This window comes from Colobus angolensis, unplaced genomic scaffold (assembly GCF_000951035.1).
Source record: "Colobus angolensis palliatus isolate OR3802 unplaced genomic scaffold, Cang.pa_1.0 Scaffold85, whole genome shotgun sequence".
Taxonomy (NCBI): domain Eukaryota; kingdom Metazoa; phylum Chordata; class Mammalia; order Primates; family Cercopithecidae; genus Colobus; species Colobus angolensis.
In genome coordinates, this window is record NW_012122376.1 from 11,315,122 (window position 1) to 11,332,347 (window position 17,226).

Here is a 17,226-nt window from a genome sequence, read left to right on the forward strand (position 1 = left end):
TTGTGAATCAGCATTCTTCTTAACAGTTTATAAGTTTCACTTAAGCACTGGCATTAACAGAAGCCTTTCCTTATCACCACAGCTACCGATGTTTATCACTCCTCTATTTGAGAATGTTTAAGCTGAAGAAGGACCATGCTATGAAGTACTCCAGATCACTGATGGAATATTTTAAGGTAATCCTTATTTTGTATAATTTATAGGTACATGATGATAAAATCACTAATAAGACATGACATGCATGTTATTGAATGTCAAATGCTGCCAAAGGCTTAACCTCTCTCCTCCCTGCTGGCCATGGCTGTCCTACCCCTCCTTAAGGGCTCAGCAAGGAGTTTATGTCTGATTTGATTCCAGGGAGAGAAGGCACGATAGTGCAATCCCCTGACTTTTTTCCAGACTCACCAAATGACCCTTGGCAACCTCCTGGTTGCAGTGAGGAATATGTCACCTTTTTGCTGCTCTGTGAGGTGGGCACAACTTGTGGCTGTAGGTATGGCCAGTCTTTTGTTAAGTGATAGGTCAGCCCAGGAATCTCTCAGAAGTGAGAGAAGTCACTGTGGCCACCCTGGCTCTATGTGCACGTCCACACCCCTGGAAAGCCTTTGGCCATGGGGAGTCTTGGAGTGCAGTAGCTGTAATTAAAAACAACTGATTGCTTTGGTTACCAAAACAAACAAACAAAGCCATATTGTAGGGAACTGGGGCTTTTAACTTGCAAGCACAAAAAAGATAGGCAATCTCAAAATGCAAAGCCAAAATTTGAGAATGAGTCCAGGTAAAAATTGCAAACAGCAGCTTCATACTAGGCCTGATCACTGTACCCTCCAACACTAGTCATGATTTAGAGTTGGGGAGACTCAATGCTCCTTCTGTTGGGCAGGTCTAAAAAGAAAAGGACATGATTTTTTTCCTTTTTTGCCAAGTGCCTGAGACTTCTTGGCTAAATCATACCAAAGTAGTTATTTGAAATGAGCGAAATTATGGCCTTACATGAAACATACAGTGAGTGGAAGTGCACAGCTTTATGAAGACGCTGTGGCACAGTTGGGAAAAGGAGCAAGTTCCCCAGCTATTATGTGATGTGGCCATAATGCCATAAGGCTAGCATTCATGTGGGTAAAAGGGAGTCATGTACAACAGGCCCTCTTCTCTTCATATGTCTACACTCTTAACTTCTGCTTCAGAAAGTTCTTTCTTGAACTTCAGTGGGCATCAGAATCCACCAGAGGGCTTTTGAAACAAGAGTGTTGTGCCCCAGTCCCCAGGTGTCTGATTCTGTAGGTCTGAGGCATGGCCCAAGAATTTGTATTGCTAATCAGTTCCCTGGTGATGCTGCTGCTGCTGTTCTTGTGATCACACTTTGAGACCCACTGATGTAATATTTGCCCTCTTTGGCCTGCCCTATATAGTTTACAGGGTATTGCAAAACTCCAAACAAATATTAAATAATTCATTCATCTAGGAGTGTGTTGAGCTTTCTTGAGATTAAAAACTGGAGTCTGCAGAATGCACCTTAGGTGTGGGTCTACAAAGTTCCAAAGAAGTGTTCCGTTCTCACTGGACTCCCGAAAATGCTGACTCTTTCCCTGACCCTCCTTTTGTAAAGGGGGCTGGGCTGGCAGCAAAGAGGCAGAAGATGAGCATCACTGGGGATATAACTTCTGAGAGCAGGTCTGAGTCAGGCACAGTGCCACAAGAGTTGTGGCCATCTGTGCTGCTTGACCTTCCACCTGGCTAGGCCATTACAATGAGCCTGATACTTGTCCTGTAGTGGTAATGCTGAATGTCAGTTTTCCCTCTGATCCACAAGTGTGTGGTCTTGAAAATACAAGGAAGCCCATCCTTTAAACCAGCCCAGTTCCATCAGAGGAACAAAGGCACGTTTAGTATTTGATTGCAATGCAGCCCTGGACCAGTCACTTTGTTAAATAGGGAAGCTCTTTAGCCATGAGGGTTTCCATGTAAATATAGCAAATCAAGGTGATTCCTGAAAACAAACAAACAAACAAATGAAAATACTGCTTGGCTTTGACACATTCTTGGATTATTAGAAATGACAGCTCACTCTGCATCCCAGGGAAAAAGTTTCCAACTGGAGCTAAAGGTGAAAAGCTTACTTGTACTCTGAAGAGCTTGTTTTGCAGAATAAATTTCAGATGAGGATAATTAAACCACTTCTTGGAGAACCGAGTCTGATTTCACTGGGCCTTTTAGTGGATAAGATCTTTCATCAAGTGACTTTCATGGTCCTGATTGGAGCCCACTAATTATCCTAACCAGCTATTTTCATCGAGTGTGCGTCGTGGTGTGCTGACGTGCACATACATCCCAGCTCTGCATCCCGAAATGCTGCAATCAATATTAATGTACTCTAAATCACACTTCCATCTGTTTCTGAATTAATAAAACACAAAATAGATGTCCTTATTTCCCTTTCTCTCTCTCTCTCTTTTAGCAAAATGCTTCAAAAGTCGCACAGATCCCATCTCCATGGGTAGGCAATGGAAAGTAAGTATTTTGTGAAAATTGCTTTTTCATGAAGATGAGTGATTCAACAGACCCCAAATATTTTGCAGTGACAAGTCAGGAGTGAAGGTCAATTCTAGAACTACAGTCATTTTTGTGCATACAAAATTCTAGTCAGGCTTCGGCTAATGGCAAGACAGAAAAGTTTAAAAAGATGTGGTTCAGAGTTATTTAACTATTTGATCTTTAAGCCAAATTATAGCCATAAAAATATCTGCTAATAAGATGGCAAGCACCATGCCATTTTAGGGAGGCAGGATAAAGTTAACTCCACTGCAGTGATTTTTCAATGATTCATTCAATAATGAAAGACCAATGAAATATTCATTGATATATAGTAAGTGCTGTTTAATAAAACCAAAGGCATAATAGTGCTGAAAATGTGAAGGCACTTGGTCAGCCAATTATCCAAGCCTTCATGATAATTTTTATATTAATACTAAAATGCCCTAACCTAAGATAGAAAAGCATCCACTATAATACTGATCAGAGACTCAGGGAACTCACCTGTGCCTGAGGCCTTATTTAGAGTTCTATCTGCTTGGGACAGCTCAGTCTTAGCAGCAGTGGAGTAGGGGCCCAAAAACCATTGACCTGGTGCTGAAGCTGCCCTTGGCTTACAGGGTAAGCTAAGAGGGCCCCTTCCTCTATCTGAGCTTGTTCTTTATCGCTAAAATGAAGGGGTTGGACCCAATGCCCTCGAAGGCCCACTGAAGAGATGTCTCTTATAGAGAGTGAGTTTGAATCCCAGTTCTGTGTCAGCCGTGAAGTTAGCTAACTTGCCTGAGCATCAGTTTCTCCTCTGATTCCCAAACACCCCTCACCAGCCCAAGCCCACACCCCTCAGTGATGGGAAGAGAAACTAGATGACTGTGGACATAGACTGTTTTATAACTCCAAGCTGCTTTTTCAGTTTTTCATCATTTCAAAATTCCTGCATCTCTGATCAAAATAATTTCTTCAAGAATAAAACAGTCTCTACTGCCACTTTATAAATATCTAGAAAACACACTCCAAAAGCAATGGGACAATGAAATCTACTTTGAAATCATAAAAACATTCAGTACGAGGGAACAGATCCATTGAAAACTACACATTAACTCAATTACTGCATTGAAAGGAAGCACTGTTTAAAATGTTGAATTGGGTCTTACTCTTATATTGACGAACAAAAGGGAAAGAGTGCTTGTCTCTTAAGGGAAAAAATGAGTTCAGATAATGAAAATAACCAGAGGAAGGCCCAGAGAAAACTGTTTTCTCTGAGCACAGAGTAAAGTAAGAGCAAGGGCAGGTAAGCAGCTATAAAAGGATCACTGGGAAAAAATGTGTTTTTTTTGTTTTTGTTGTTGTTGTTGTTCTTGTTGTTGTTTTAATTCTGAAATGAAAGAACTCAAACACAACCTAAGTTTGTGAAGTTGCATGAAAAGCCTCCTGAAATGATTTTTAAGCAGATTTTGCATGAAGAAAGCACATTCCCTTCGGTAGGTCACAGAGCTTTTGAGTGAGGCAACTCAAAACAGTCACTCAGGGGTTATGTCTCATTCATTCAGCAAATGCTTTGCATGCATCTGCAGCACGATGGGCTGGGGATAGAAAGCTGAATTTGATATGGTCCCTGTACTCCAGAAGCACACAATCCAGTGCAAGGAGGTGACAGGTATGAACAAGGTGCTATGGAAGCCTAGGAGAAGGAGCTTGGGCCTCCCTGCATAACCAGGAAGGGCTTCTTGTCTGCAAGCAAGATTATGGCCTTGTTTCCCTGTGAATGAGGGTGGTGTCCCCAATGGAGGACTCTCACAGCACCTTCCAGGAGCAGCACCCTCTGACTTCAAACCCTCCTAGGCTGGCTAGCAATTGGGGAAGTCAGTTGCCCAGAGGTGGTTAAGGGCTCTGCAGGAAATTATATGGAGAGATGAGCAGAGGGTTGAGAACAGACATTTAGGAACTGCTTCCATGGAAGCTGGGAAAAGGAAGTGCAAAGAAGCAATTGGAAGAAGCAGAAAAATCTGCTGAGTTTACAGCAGGGGCCAGGAAACTTTTTATTTAAAGCATCAGACTCTATGTATTTTGGGCTTTGTGCCAAGAGGTGAAACCAAGGCTACTATGTAGAAAAATATGAGAGAACACAAATTTTCACAAAATTGTTACTGATAAGATTCAAAATATAATACCAATTATGTATAATTTTTGAAATACAAGTCTATTGGTAAGAAGAACAAAGAATGTAAATTTTTTTCATAACATTTTGCTTAATTGGGGTTCAAAGTTAGTATCCCCTCTCAACAAACTGATTGCAAATGTTCATCTTTTGTAAACTATTCAGAGCTCACAGGCTATACAGAAACACAAGATGGGCCAGATTTGCTGACTGTTGATACAGGGTTCTGGAATCCACATTGTGCAGAGTCTAAAAAGGCTGAGCAACAATTTCGAATGTCACAGAGAGATATTAAAAAGAAAGAAGCCGGGCAAACATGGATGGCAGTACTTTGAAGTGACCTGGTGGACTGGAAAGAGAATGAAGAGAATGGGCTTTGGAGGAAAATGGACCTGCTATTAGATCCTGGCTTTTTAGCTCTTTAGGCTCTGTGGCCCTCAGGACGGAGCTGAACTTCTCTGAGGCCAGAAACAGCGGCAGCAGAACTTTCCCTGCAGAGTTATGGTGAGGCTTAGACAGAATATTGGTGAGGCCCTGAACTATGCTTGGCACACAGAGACTATGCAACAAATGATGGCTGCTGCAGCTACTGTTGCCATGATTATTGTTGTAATTGTTACCTATTTAAGTTAGAAGGGATAATGATCCTGCCTCTAGAATTCCCACAGCACTTGGTTAGCACCACAGTTTTGGCGCTTACCCTAGATTTCCAGAAAAGAATGTATTTTGCTCCTCTATTAGACTCTTTGCTCTTTTGCAATAAGTAGCCATCCATCCTATCATTCCCCAAGAATTTATTGAGTTCCTACCTTGTGTGAGACACTCTGCCAAGCCTTTTGTAGATATACCCCCTATCCTCATGCTATATATGCTTTTCTCCTTCTACCTTTCAGAGCACTTTATATGTAGTAGATACTAAATAAAGAATAGAAGCAAGTCATTCATTTATTCAACTGGTGTTCATTGAGAACATATATGCCAGACACTGTTCTAGATACTGAAGTATGGCCCAGAGTGAAATAGACAAAACAAAACAAAACTGCCCTCATCAAGGTCACATTCTGTTGAAGGAAAAAGATAACAACAAACATGTGGCATACTAGGTGATGGGAAGTGTCATGGAGAAAACTGAAACAAGGAAGGCAGGCAAAAAGGGCTGCTGAGGATAGGGGAGGGAGCAGTGGTACCATGCTGAATCTTGAGAAGGGACGTTCGAGAAGGATGATGTCTAGCAAGCCATAACAGTACTGGAGGAGTTTCTTCCAAGCAGAGGGATAGCAGCTGCCTCTGAAGCAGGTGGGAGCACGCCTGACAAGTTCAAGGAACAGCATGGCAGGGTATGGCTTAGAGGTGAGAGGATGGTGGGTTGGACCAGGGTGGTAGTGGTGGAAGTGGTGGGAAGCATGTGCCTCTGTGTGCATGCTCATTTGCATGTGTCATGGAAATATGGAGAAAAGGGTGAGATCTGCAAGTAGACAGACACAAAGAACAGGAAGGGAAACCCTACGCAGTGATGAGAGCTAAGTCAGAGTTGAAGAGCATACTGAAGTGAGTGGGCCCTGCATCAGCCCTCTCGTAGCCACAGTCACAACTTCTTAGGCAGCTTTTCATTTAATGAGCACAATGTAGTGTGCAGACATGCTCATCAGAATATGTCAGACCTTAGAGCCTAGTGTGAGAACAGTAACAATTGAAAACAGACACTTATCCTAGCTCTTCTTGCCTCCACCACTGAGTATTTAAAATAAATAAATTAGAGAATAGTAGGGGGAAAAGTCCCCAACAGCACTTCAGTGTGATAAAGTAAAAAGGGCTTTTCAAGATGTATGTGGTAAAGAGAGATGATTTGGTTTCTCTTGTGACTCCTGGACATGATTGGAATTCATTGCCTTTTCTTGCAGTCAAGAAAAGTAAGGCCGAGCAAGGAGAAGGGATATGCTCAGGGGCACACAACAATTTTATGGCAGGGCCAGGGCTAGACTCCAGATCTCCTGGGATTCCAGTACCTCTTTTCCTGAACCATGTGGTCTCTCTTTCCCTTTTTTTTTTTTTTTGGAGATGGAGTGTCACTCTGTCACCCAGGCTGGAGTGCAGTGTCTCGGCTCACTGCAACCTCGGCCTCCTCAGATCAAGCGATTCCCCTGCTTCAGCCTCCCAAGTAGCTGGGACTATAGGCGTGTGCCACGAAACCCAGCTAATTTTTGTGTTTTTAGTAGAGACAGGGTTTCACCATGTTGGCCAGGCTCATTTTCGAACTCCTGACCTCAGGTGATCCACCCCGCTTGGCCTCCCAAAGTACTGGGATTACAGGCATGACCCACTGTGCCTGGCTTTTTTTTTTTTTTTTTTTTGATACAGCCTTGCTCTGACTCCCAGGCTGGATCACAGTTGTGTGATCTTGGCTCACCGTAGCCTCAATCTCCTGGGCTCAAGCGATCCTCTTGCTTCAGCCTCCCGAGTAGTCGCAACTACAGGCACACGCCACATGTCTTTCTAACTTCCTTCAACATTTGTGGCACATGACAGCTTTGTCATTTTCTCTAAGAATTACAAATGAGAAAGTATTTCTTTCTTGCCATAAATTGACATTTAAGAGTTAATGACTACCACTGGGGAAAAAGACTAGGAAATAGCTTTTGCAACCTGCCACAACAAAGAAACCCAGCTTTCACTGCCTTTTTGTCATTTCACTGTCTTCTGTGCCTAGACCCCTTAGCTTGGACATCTCCTCATCCCACTTCTACTTTAAGAATAAATCTTTCTATCAAGAAGTAATGAAGTAGCTCAGAAATTATAAACATAGCAGGAACACTGTTGAACCCACTCACACCAGACAAGCACAGAACATGTGTGAGGACGAACTTGCTCCCTCAGACCAGACCAGAACATACCAGAAAATAGATTCTGTTTGCAGAAATGGTCCAACTCTCTCCTGTAGCTGTAGGCACAGCCTGTGAGTCTCAAGAGCATTGCAGTTGTAATTGTTCCCAGATCTAGTCAGCAGCATTTCAGCATTTTGGTACGCTGCGATTGCTGTTTCCCCAAATCATCTGTATGTGCTGCCCATCAGGGTGCACATCTGTTCTGGGAGCCACCCTGGAAAACTAGAGTTGCCAACAATAGCAACTGGTAAGGGGGTGGGGGTGGGGCAGGAGACAGAGTTACTTGATTGTGTGATAAGGTGTGTTCAGAGGAATAAGAAAGAGATTCTTTCAAACATGCGGATTCATGGAGTCCTGAAGACATCTTCCCTCCATTTCTTTTACTCACTCATTATGTTCTGTCCTGATAAATTGATGCGTTTGCCTGGGCAGATGTTCAAAGTGTGACTGGAGGAGGATAGAGAAGCAGAGGGGCACACAGACCTTGCTCCTGCGCACAGGAAGCCACCCATGCTTTAGTGACTGTTCCTGGGCAAGCCTTCAGGTTCCTTAGGTAGCCAGATCTAACCCTGGGCCCTGGAGGAAAAACGACCCCCATGCTGTATGCAGCCAGCAGGTGACTCCTTGTTGTAAGTATTAAAGAATGTAATGAAAATGTGTGTCTAAACACTAGCACTCTCTGAAGTGGAAACTCTGAAGACTTCTTTTTATAAATCAGCATGCAGGTAAATAGTCAGCAATTAACAGCCCATCTCTGTAGCATGTCTTAAAGAATCCTAAAGAGAGAGAATACTACTTTTCCCAGCTTCCCAAATACTGCTCCTTGGGGGGCTGTAAGAATTGTACTTTGCTTATTGTGCTAACTGTATTTGGAGCAAACTGACATTGTGGTTTCCACGAAACACTTTGATGATAGACCAATGTTGAACATCAAGTGTTTTCTAACTGCTGATAGAGAAATCATCATAGCTCTGAGCTGTTTCTTTCTCTGAAACATCACAACACTTGTTATATGTATTCAAAGGAAGAGCTATATTTATGGGTAGAATTAATGCTGGAGAAATATCCACCCAGTCCTCTCTGGTATTTGAAGACAAAAGCAGTGGTGTCCATGGAGTCCTCAGTGGTTGTCAAAGGCAGTGGAGACTTTGGTGTTTAATGTTAGAAAGGAAGAAGAGTGGGCCTCATTCTATAGCCTGGCACTGTAGCTCTGGGTAGCTTGGTCAGATGAGGCAGGTATGGGGTGGTAATAATCTCTGTATCCACTAGAGCCTCTGGAAAAAGCTATTGTGTTGACAAAAGCTATTGCATTGACAAAAGCTATAGATGTACTGTGAGAAGAGTCAGTGGGATGTGAGAACAAGCTCCACTCTGACGGGGCTTCACATATGTACACTATGCTAAACTTCACTCCGGCAAATGACATTCTGATGAGATCCCAGCGTGATGGGGGAGGCCTAGAACCCCACTGTCACTCTTTCCTACCAGCCTAACAAGGCCTGTCTCTTTCCATTCCCCAGGAACACTCCATCCCCAGTGTCTCTCAACAACGTCTCCCCCATCAACGCAATGGGGAACTGTAACAACGGCCCAGTCACCATTCCCCAGCGCATTCACCACATGGCTGCCAGCCACGTCAACATCACTAGCAATGTGTTACGGGGCTATGAACACTGGGATATGGCCGATAAACTGACAAGAGAAAACAAAGGTATGCTCGTCTGTTCTACCCATATAGCTCACAGACCATGATGGAGTTAACTTCACTTTAAAGGATTTGAGTTGCACTTGGTGGCCTTATATCTTTCTGTATCTCTGATTTCTAGGACTTAGATAAGGGAAGACAGAGTTTGCTCAGGGCTGACACAGTGACCTGTTATTCCTGAAAGAGTGAAAAAGCCCTGGAGTTTTGTCCTCCGTTAAAGCTTAAACTAATTTGAACTGTGATGTGTTTTGAATTTCACTCACTGACAAGGATCAACACAGAGAAACAGAGGCAAAGACAAAAATAATGATTTACAAATTAATTATGATCCTGTTGGCTCCTGTTATTATTATTAATATTATTACTATTATTATTTTGAGAGGTGAGGTTGAACTAAGGCCTTCAACCTTCATTATAATTACTAGCTCCAGTTGAGTACACAATAACGCAGCTTGCATTTGGAAGCAAGGGCCAAAGTTCAGCTAGTACTTTTCACACACTGATGGCTGGGATGAAGAATCAGGGTGCTGTTCATGATGACACTTGAACTTTGTTACAAAACAAATGGAAAGAGGACCCTGCTTTACCAGAATGAATCCGCGGTCTTTGGTGACTCATGCTGACATCTGTGACCTTAGCTGTCATTGAGGATCACAACAAAGCCTCACTATCCTAATGAAGGTGGGAAGTAAAATCAAACTGCACATTTGTCCCAGCTGTTCGTTTGACTTGGCTGATTCTGGCCCCGCAATCACAGACTGCTCCGCACCAGTCAAGGTGGGGACAAATGTGGGCTACCCATCACTATTGTATCGCTGAGCATGGGGAAACTATCTTATTGGAATAGGAAGGATGCAGATTTTGCAACCCAATCATTTAAGTTTGAATCCTACCTGGGTCATGCATTACCTGGGCAACCTAGGCAAGTTAATTAAATCTGTGAGCTACTTCCTAGCTCCCATCTCTATAATGGACATAACGGTGATGATGATGGTGAAACTTCCCAGAGGGATGATAGAGATGGGTTGAATTAAATAATAGGTGTAAAGCACCTAGTATAAAATTCTGAGTTCAAGGTAGAAATTCTACAAAGATTTATTATCTTTCCTTACTACATAATATTATGTATCTATATAACTCAAAGATTTTGTGGCTCACAAAGCACATTCCGTGGCTTGAGACCTCACCCCTCAATGCAGCTATAAGCTTACACTGACTCCTGGGAGTATCTGCATGTATTGGTCCCACAGATTTGTGCAGCAATTTCTATATGCCAGGAACTGCACTATTGCTTTATCATTTGTTGTCTCATTTGTCCTTATTTCATACATGAGGAAACTGAAGCTCTATGAGATTAAGAAACTCACCCATGTTATCACAGCTCTTGCTTGTTAGAAGCAGGAATCTAGAAGTATCTGATTCCAGAGTCTCATCTCTTAATCAATAGGCTACACTGCACATCTAGAGAGCAAAATTAATGACAGGTCCTCAGAGACCTTTGGTGAAATCCCAAACCAGTTATCTGAGCAATGGATAATTATTAAATTGTCTACTTTTCTACACCTCTGGAAATTCAGAGACAACTGGCCTATACAACCAGACTCATCCAGGGGTTCTAGAATTACAAGTGAAGATGGACACATCTTAAGATTTGTCTAGCATGTCTGCCTCCACTATTTCTCTCTTATTTTGTATCAGTGACTGGAGGGCAGTTCAATATTTACGGATTTCCTTTATCATTGCATCCATTTTCAAAATCTGGTTAAGTATTTCCTTCTAAATTAACTTCAGAGCTTTCCAGGAGCAATGTGGTGGCTGTGCTGAGGTTAGGGTGAACTGGTGTTAATCTTGTCATTAGCACAGTGTGTCAAAGAGTTGCTAAATTCTCTGTGTCGTTTTGAATGAAAACAACCCCGTCATTCTTGCATTTGGTTATGAGAGAGCAGAGGAGCAGAGACAAAATATGTCCTGTTAATGCTGTCATTGGGGTTTTCAGTGGACTGGGGAGAGGACTAGTGTGAAATCTTCTGCTCAAAGCCTTGAGTTTCATGCCTTGTCATTTCTGATCTACTTAGCTTTGGGAATTCTATTCACATCTACCTTGTCTATATAGAAGTGAGATAACTGCGGAGCTTCCCTTTTGGTTGCAGCTCTGCATCGCACTGGAGACAACCATGTATTTGCACGTGTTTTACCCAGTGGAGATGGGTGAAGTTGGTTTTCCCAGTGAAAGGTCTCCACTCCTGCCTCATACTGCCCACCATGCAGCTGCAGATGACTTATTGTAGAAGGTTCTGGTGCTGAAACGAGCCAATGGCACTTATGCTGCCCCCTGGCCTTTGGTCTAGAAGCTTACCTGCCCAGCTGCTTATACTGTTCATTTGGAGCAGTTATTAAAATGGTGTCTAATTAAGAAAGCCACAGAGAGCTTTGTACAGAATACCCAGGGAACATCCTGGCTCATATGAGGCTCACATTCATTCAACAATGACTAGGTCCTTAAATATTTTCCTTAATACTGTATTACTTAGGAAAATATTTTAGATGCCAGAAATAATTTACTCTTTTATCAGAATAAATTATTTTTATTGCATAGTACAGGTTAAAAAGTATCATATAATCAAATGAGGTTGACACCTAGAGAAGGATCCCATATGTTATATATAACATATATATAACATATGTTATAAGGAATAAATGCATTGTTTGATGAAATTCCATCTCCTGAGCAATCAAGCACATGTAACCCATGCATGGAAATCACTTTCCAAGAAGGCAGGAGAGCATCGCATGTTAGGGCAGTCTCCAGTCCCATCCCCTCACCCCACCCCCTGACACAGATTCCTTGCTGCCAGCCAGCACATAGCTGAGGCTGCTTCCTTTGCCAGAGAGCTCTCTCATAACCAAGTGCCAGGCAAATGAATTCATACATGAAAAGGGAACACCTAGCAAGTTTTTAGAGATCATATAGTTTTTCCCACATAGTACTTTTATCCCGTAAGGCAGACATTCCAAAACTCCAGTCACGCTAGTTAGTAGTGTAGCCTCAGGGCTGCCCTCTTCCCTAAGTGAACCAAGGGGAAATCAGCTGGGCATTCTTACCATTCATGTCCTAGGTCAGGGGCAGGAAAAATTGTTAAGTGACAGATACTTGCAGGCCATTTTCCATCCCCAATGAAATTGGTAAGAAGACTTACAGAATCAAATTCCTCCTTGATGTTTATTTAGCTGTGGAGGCTGATGGCTACTATTAATGCCCAGATTCATGGGCCTTGTCTAGACCATGCCAAGAAAACTCAGTAAACTCGGTTCATTTAGACAAAAGGAAAAGAGGATATTTTCAATTCAGTAACATGTTGAATGACAAACAGCTTGACATTAGATAGACCATGGCTCCCTACAATTTTGTGTAGAAATACCCTTTTCTAAATATAAATGTATAATCAATGAAAACATAAATTTATTACGTGCTGCAGAGTTTTTGGAGCTCACTAAATATTAAAATAATGGGGCTTGATAAACTTGTGGAGTTTTGGTCTCCTAGCAGGCACTCTATAAATGTTTTTCAAATGAATGAATGGACAAATGCATCACATTTCCATTGTCCGTGTGGTTGTGGTGTTGTGTGAAAGCAGCTTCTAAATGTGGTGCATATTTTCATGATATCCTATAAAGGCCTAACTGAGGACTGCTCTGCCTTTCAGAATTCTTTGGTGATCTGGACACCCTGATGGGGCCTCTGACCCAGCACAGCAGCATGACCAATCTTGTCCGCTACGTTCGCCAAGGACTGTGTTGGCTGCGCATTGATGCCCACTTGTTGTAGTGGGTGTTCTCCTATCTCTAGCATCACGACCCATCACTCTACCTCTACCAGCGCACTGATGGTCACTGGTGGAACTCCACTCATTGGGGAAAGTTCTCTTTGGTTATGTTTGTTTTTATGCTTCTTTTGTTATCTGTGAAAAACAGAAGTCATTGTAAGTTGACACTACAACTTAAGGGCAGTGTATGTTTTATTAGTCATATTTTTAGCATTTGATATGCAATCCTCAGATTCTACCATCTTTTTGTGCTTCGTGGAATGACAGTCCCTACAATATTGTTTTAAGCCCACACTACCCAAAACAAAGAATGGGAAGCACTTGTGATAAAGACAGGCTCCTGAGAAATGCAACAAGTGGTCTTACATATACATGAGAACTTAGACACAAGGGACCATCCCCCAAACTATACTCTTATACCCAGAAAAGAACATATTTCAGAATCTATCATTAAACTTTTGTGTATCCCACAGATTCAATCTTCAGGTGAGAATTTTCATTGTTAAAACGCACTGGTTAGATGTAGCAACATCATGAAATCAAAAGTATCGAGAAAATAAATGAGCATAGCAATGCTACTCTTAAAAAGATGCTATGCCACACAACCAGAGGACTTTCTTGCTAGCATCCCTTTCCTGATTCCCTATGTTGTTAATTCTAATGACAAGAAGAAAGGGTGACATTTATTTTGACAAGTTTTAGGCATCAGCTGGCATCAGTATTTTTCAACTCTATTATTTGAAGTGTAAATCCTCACCTGGGATTCTCTTTGCGCAAAGCTCTCCTTTTGAGGAACAGTTTGGTTGATGCATGTTTTAGTAGCCAAAATGCTACACTCTAGACTTAGAGTTGGGAGTTAGGAGAGGTCTGGAAAGTGTCCAACAAGGAATTCACACCTCTGCCTCCTTTACAACAACATTTACACAGTTGGTAAGTGGGTCCATAACTGGCAGGATTTTTAAATTGTATTTTGCTCAAATCTATGGAAACAAAAATCAAAATCAAGTTATCACTACCTAGAAGTAATAATATACAGTTTTCTTCCTAGTGGCTTGAAAATCTGGACTTCCTCAATTATTATTCGCATTTTCTCTCTTATAGGGTTTCTGTTTTCTACTTTCTTTTTTCTCTTATCTGTGTTTCCTTTTCCTTTGTTTGGCTCATTAACTTTTGACTGAATTACAATTACTGATTATATTAAAGTCCATATTATCATGAATCATTTCCATGAAAATTCCTAAGAAAACTCCAAACTCTCTAAATAGTGGTTAGCTTTTATTTTTTTTAAATGAGTCTTGGGGTAGTGCTTCACCCTGAGATGCTTTGAAAGAGCCCTAAACATTGGGAACCATTCACCTAATTTGGACATATTTCTCACTTGTTGTGACTACACCCTCATGATACTTTACACTCATTTTATGTCCCTAAACATCACAATGTAAATATAATTTTTTATGTTCCAGCTCACCAGAAGATTCTTACACTTGTGGTAAACACTATCCAATGCATTACTTACTGGTAATTACCTGCTGGTATATAATTCCATGTAGCCTTTAATATGCTGGGTTATCAAACTCTGTTCACTGAGTTATGACCAGATAAATAATAGATATGCACATGAAAGATGCAAACTTGTATGATTATTAAAGTAAGCCATGCAGGTCCATGATAGAAACAGCAGGTGATGACTCTGCACTCTCATTGTCAAGGTTAGATATATCCCCAGTTGCAAAACAGCCATACTTGAGCTGTGCTCTGGACATCTTTGAGTTTAAGGCCCTTTGTTGTATAAGGCTGTGGAAGTTGTACTCCAATGGCTGAAGCCATGTTGTTAGTATGGCTGATGGGAGCATCCCAGCAGCTGAACCCAGCACTTTTTGTGCTCCCACTGTGGTTGAGCTTTATGTTTACAGTCTCAGCAACAACACCTATGCATGCACACACAAAAAAATGAAACCTGAAAGAATCTTTTCTGAGCCTCTTAAAAGAGGAAAATGATAACATTAAAGACTCTGAACATCCAAGGTTGGTGTCACATATAAAAATTAAGCTGATGACTTTCCAGTGACTCAAGTTCTCTCTTTATCATGGTTTAACAGGTAGAGTGCTTGGCTATTACTATATAATGAAGCCCACTGGCTTGACTTGTAAGTTCAACCTAAACCACAATCCTAGACCATTATGGACTTAGGAGTAGATTCTTGAAATCCCACATCCAGAAACTAGACGTTAGAATGTTGGGGCAGTTTCCCAGAGAAACAAGCATATTGCCTCATGGATGAAAGACTTGTAGTTCTAGTTTCAGTGACTTGTTATATCTACTTACATACAACAGGGAGGCAAGAGGATTCTCTGTCATCTCTGGTGACTGAGTGTAAAATATGTGCCAAGTTGGCAGCACAGTGACCAAATCTGACAATCGAGCTCTGGATCACCACTTGATTATGTAGTAGACTCATTTATAAAGCAGCTTAGGAACTAATTAAACATGGAGGATGAATTACCTTCCTATCCCTTGAGATAAGACATCTTTCGGTTTCATGATTAAGGATTGTTGCTGTTTTATAGTTGCTCTATTCATCACAGTGTAAATGGTGATGCGTGTCGTAGGTGCGCAGCTATTTGAGGGACTAAGGGATGGAGATATTCCGTCAAATGAATCTCTTCAGCATACCAGTTTGTGGGAGGGATATGAGACATGTGGATGGCAGTGAGAGATTGTGCCTCTAGATCTTGATGGAGGCTTAGTGAGACACACTTAAATAAGCACATGGAGGTTAGAGTAGAGGGCAGAGTAAAAGGAAGCTCCATCTGAGCAAGGACAGCAAAAGATCTCAGCCCTGCAACTTGACCCAGGTAGGGCCACCACTACGCCTTCACTTGTCACCCAAGCTCCAACCACAGAGAGTTTGACAAGCTTGTGTTATGATGTTGACTTGGCTTTGTATTTTTAATTAACTTTGGATTTTTAGTGGTTTTGTCATATAACTGTCTGAGTTTGGTAGGTAGGATTATTTTGAAAAGGGTTTACTAGTGTGGTCCTCCGGGTAGAATTTAGCTGTAAGCATGTTGTTAGCCAGCCTGTAGACTGTTAATTACTTAATAATCTCATTGGGAAAATACTAGTAGTTTTATATTTGGATGACATAATTGGAAAAGCAGACTAGCTGCTACTACTTTTAAAAGACTTAAGGTCGGGATGCCTTTTTTTTTTTCCATGTAAGGAAATGAAAAGATCAAAATCTTCAGGCAATAAGCAAGTTGCAAAATTAGAAACCATTGCCTAAAATATGTTTTGTTGAGTTTCCGAATGGATGAATTTTAATTTGGACATTACATCACTAAATGCATTAGATTTTGTCTGCATTGGAAAGATACTTCTTCTAGCATATCTTTCCCAAAGATATCTAATTTGGATTCTGTTTTATGCAAATTTGCATCCCGGAGGTTGAAGTTGGAGTTTGAGGTTGGAAAGTATTTTTGAAGGCAGAATCAATTGAGTTGTGAGGGTGAGGCCCTCACATACTTCTCAACAGACATGATAAAATTCACCTGCATGAGTTGGCAGGTGGGAAAACCAAACTGGATCACTGGGTAAGACTACTCAGTAAAGCAATGAACTGCTTGCTTAGAGAAGCATCACTATCCCCATTGAGAAAAATGTGTGGCAAGATGATACAGCTACACAGTATCAAATGAATGGGTCAATTCAGGGCCCCCAAATTTAATTCTGTGGGGAAAAAATATTGAGCCAGTTGTCAGTGTTCTGTTACACGACTGGCAGACTAAATTCTTCATCGTTGTTGTTGTTGTTGTTTATCATTTTCACTCGCACAGCCTTATTCTCATAATTAAAATCTGATTCATTTTCTCTTTAGTGTTAGTAGACTCCAACAACAGAAGTGGCATCTGTGTATTGATAATCAGCATTTACCCTGGCAGGAGACTAATCAGATAGGCCAGTGTCAGACATTAATCCTACCATCTGATATTTTTGGTGAAGGAAAAAGTATTAATTCTCTTTCCATCCTCCTCCTCAGAAATATAGAAGCCCTCTTTGCCAAAATCATCACATTTTACTCTGTAATCTACCAGCTACAAGAAAATTGCATTGTGGGGAGGGCGGAA

At 41.5% G+C, this 17,226-nt stretch overlaps 1 protein-coding gene across 5 annotated transcripts in view; it reads left to right on the forward strand.

The window, feature by feature from the left end:
- The window catches only part of AFF2 (AF4/FMR2 family, member 2), a 513,696-nt gene extending 497,485 nt beyond the window's left edge, over window positions 1–16,211 (forward strand). For 4 of the 5 annotated variants that reach the window (XM_011930287.1, XM_011930290.1, XM_011930288.1 and 1 more), the window contains 4 exons: window positions 83–176; window positions 2,459–2,511; window positions 9,090–9,280; window positions 12,979–13,286. In XM_011930287.1, the coding sequence (XP_011785677.1) occupies window positions 83–176; window positions 2,459–2,511; window positions 9,090–9,280; window positions 12,979–13,100 (460 nt within the window). In that variant the 3' untranslated portion in view covers window positions 13,101–13,286. Of the gene's footprint in view, window positions 1–82; window positions 177–2,458; window positions 2,512–9,089; window positions 9,281–12,978 lie in introns of all 5 variants that reach the window. The other variant, XM_011930289.1, reaches the window with a different exon arrangement.
- The last annotated feature ends 1,015 nt before the right edge of the window (window positions 16,212–17,226 follow it).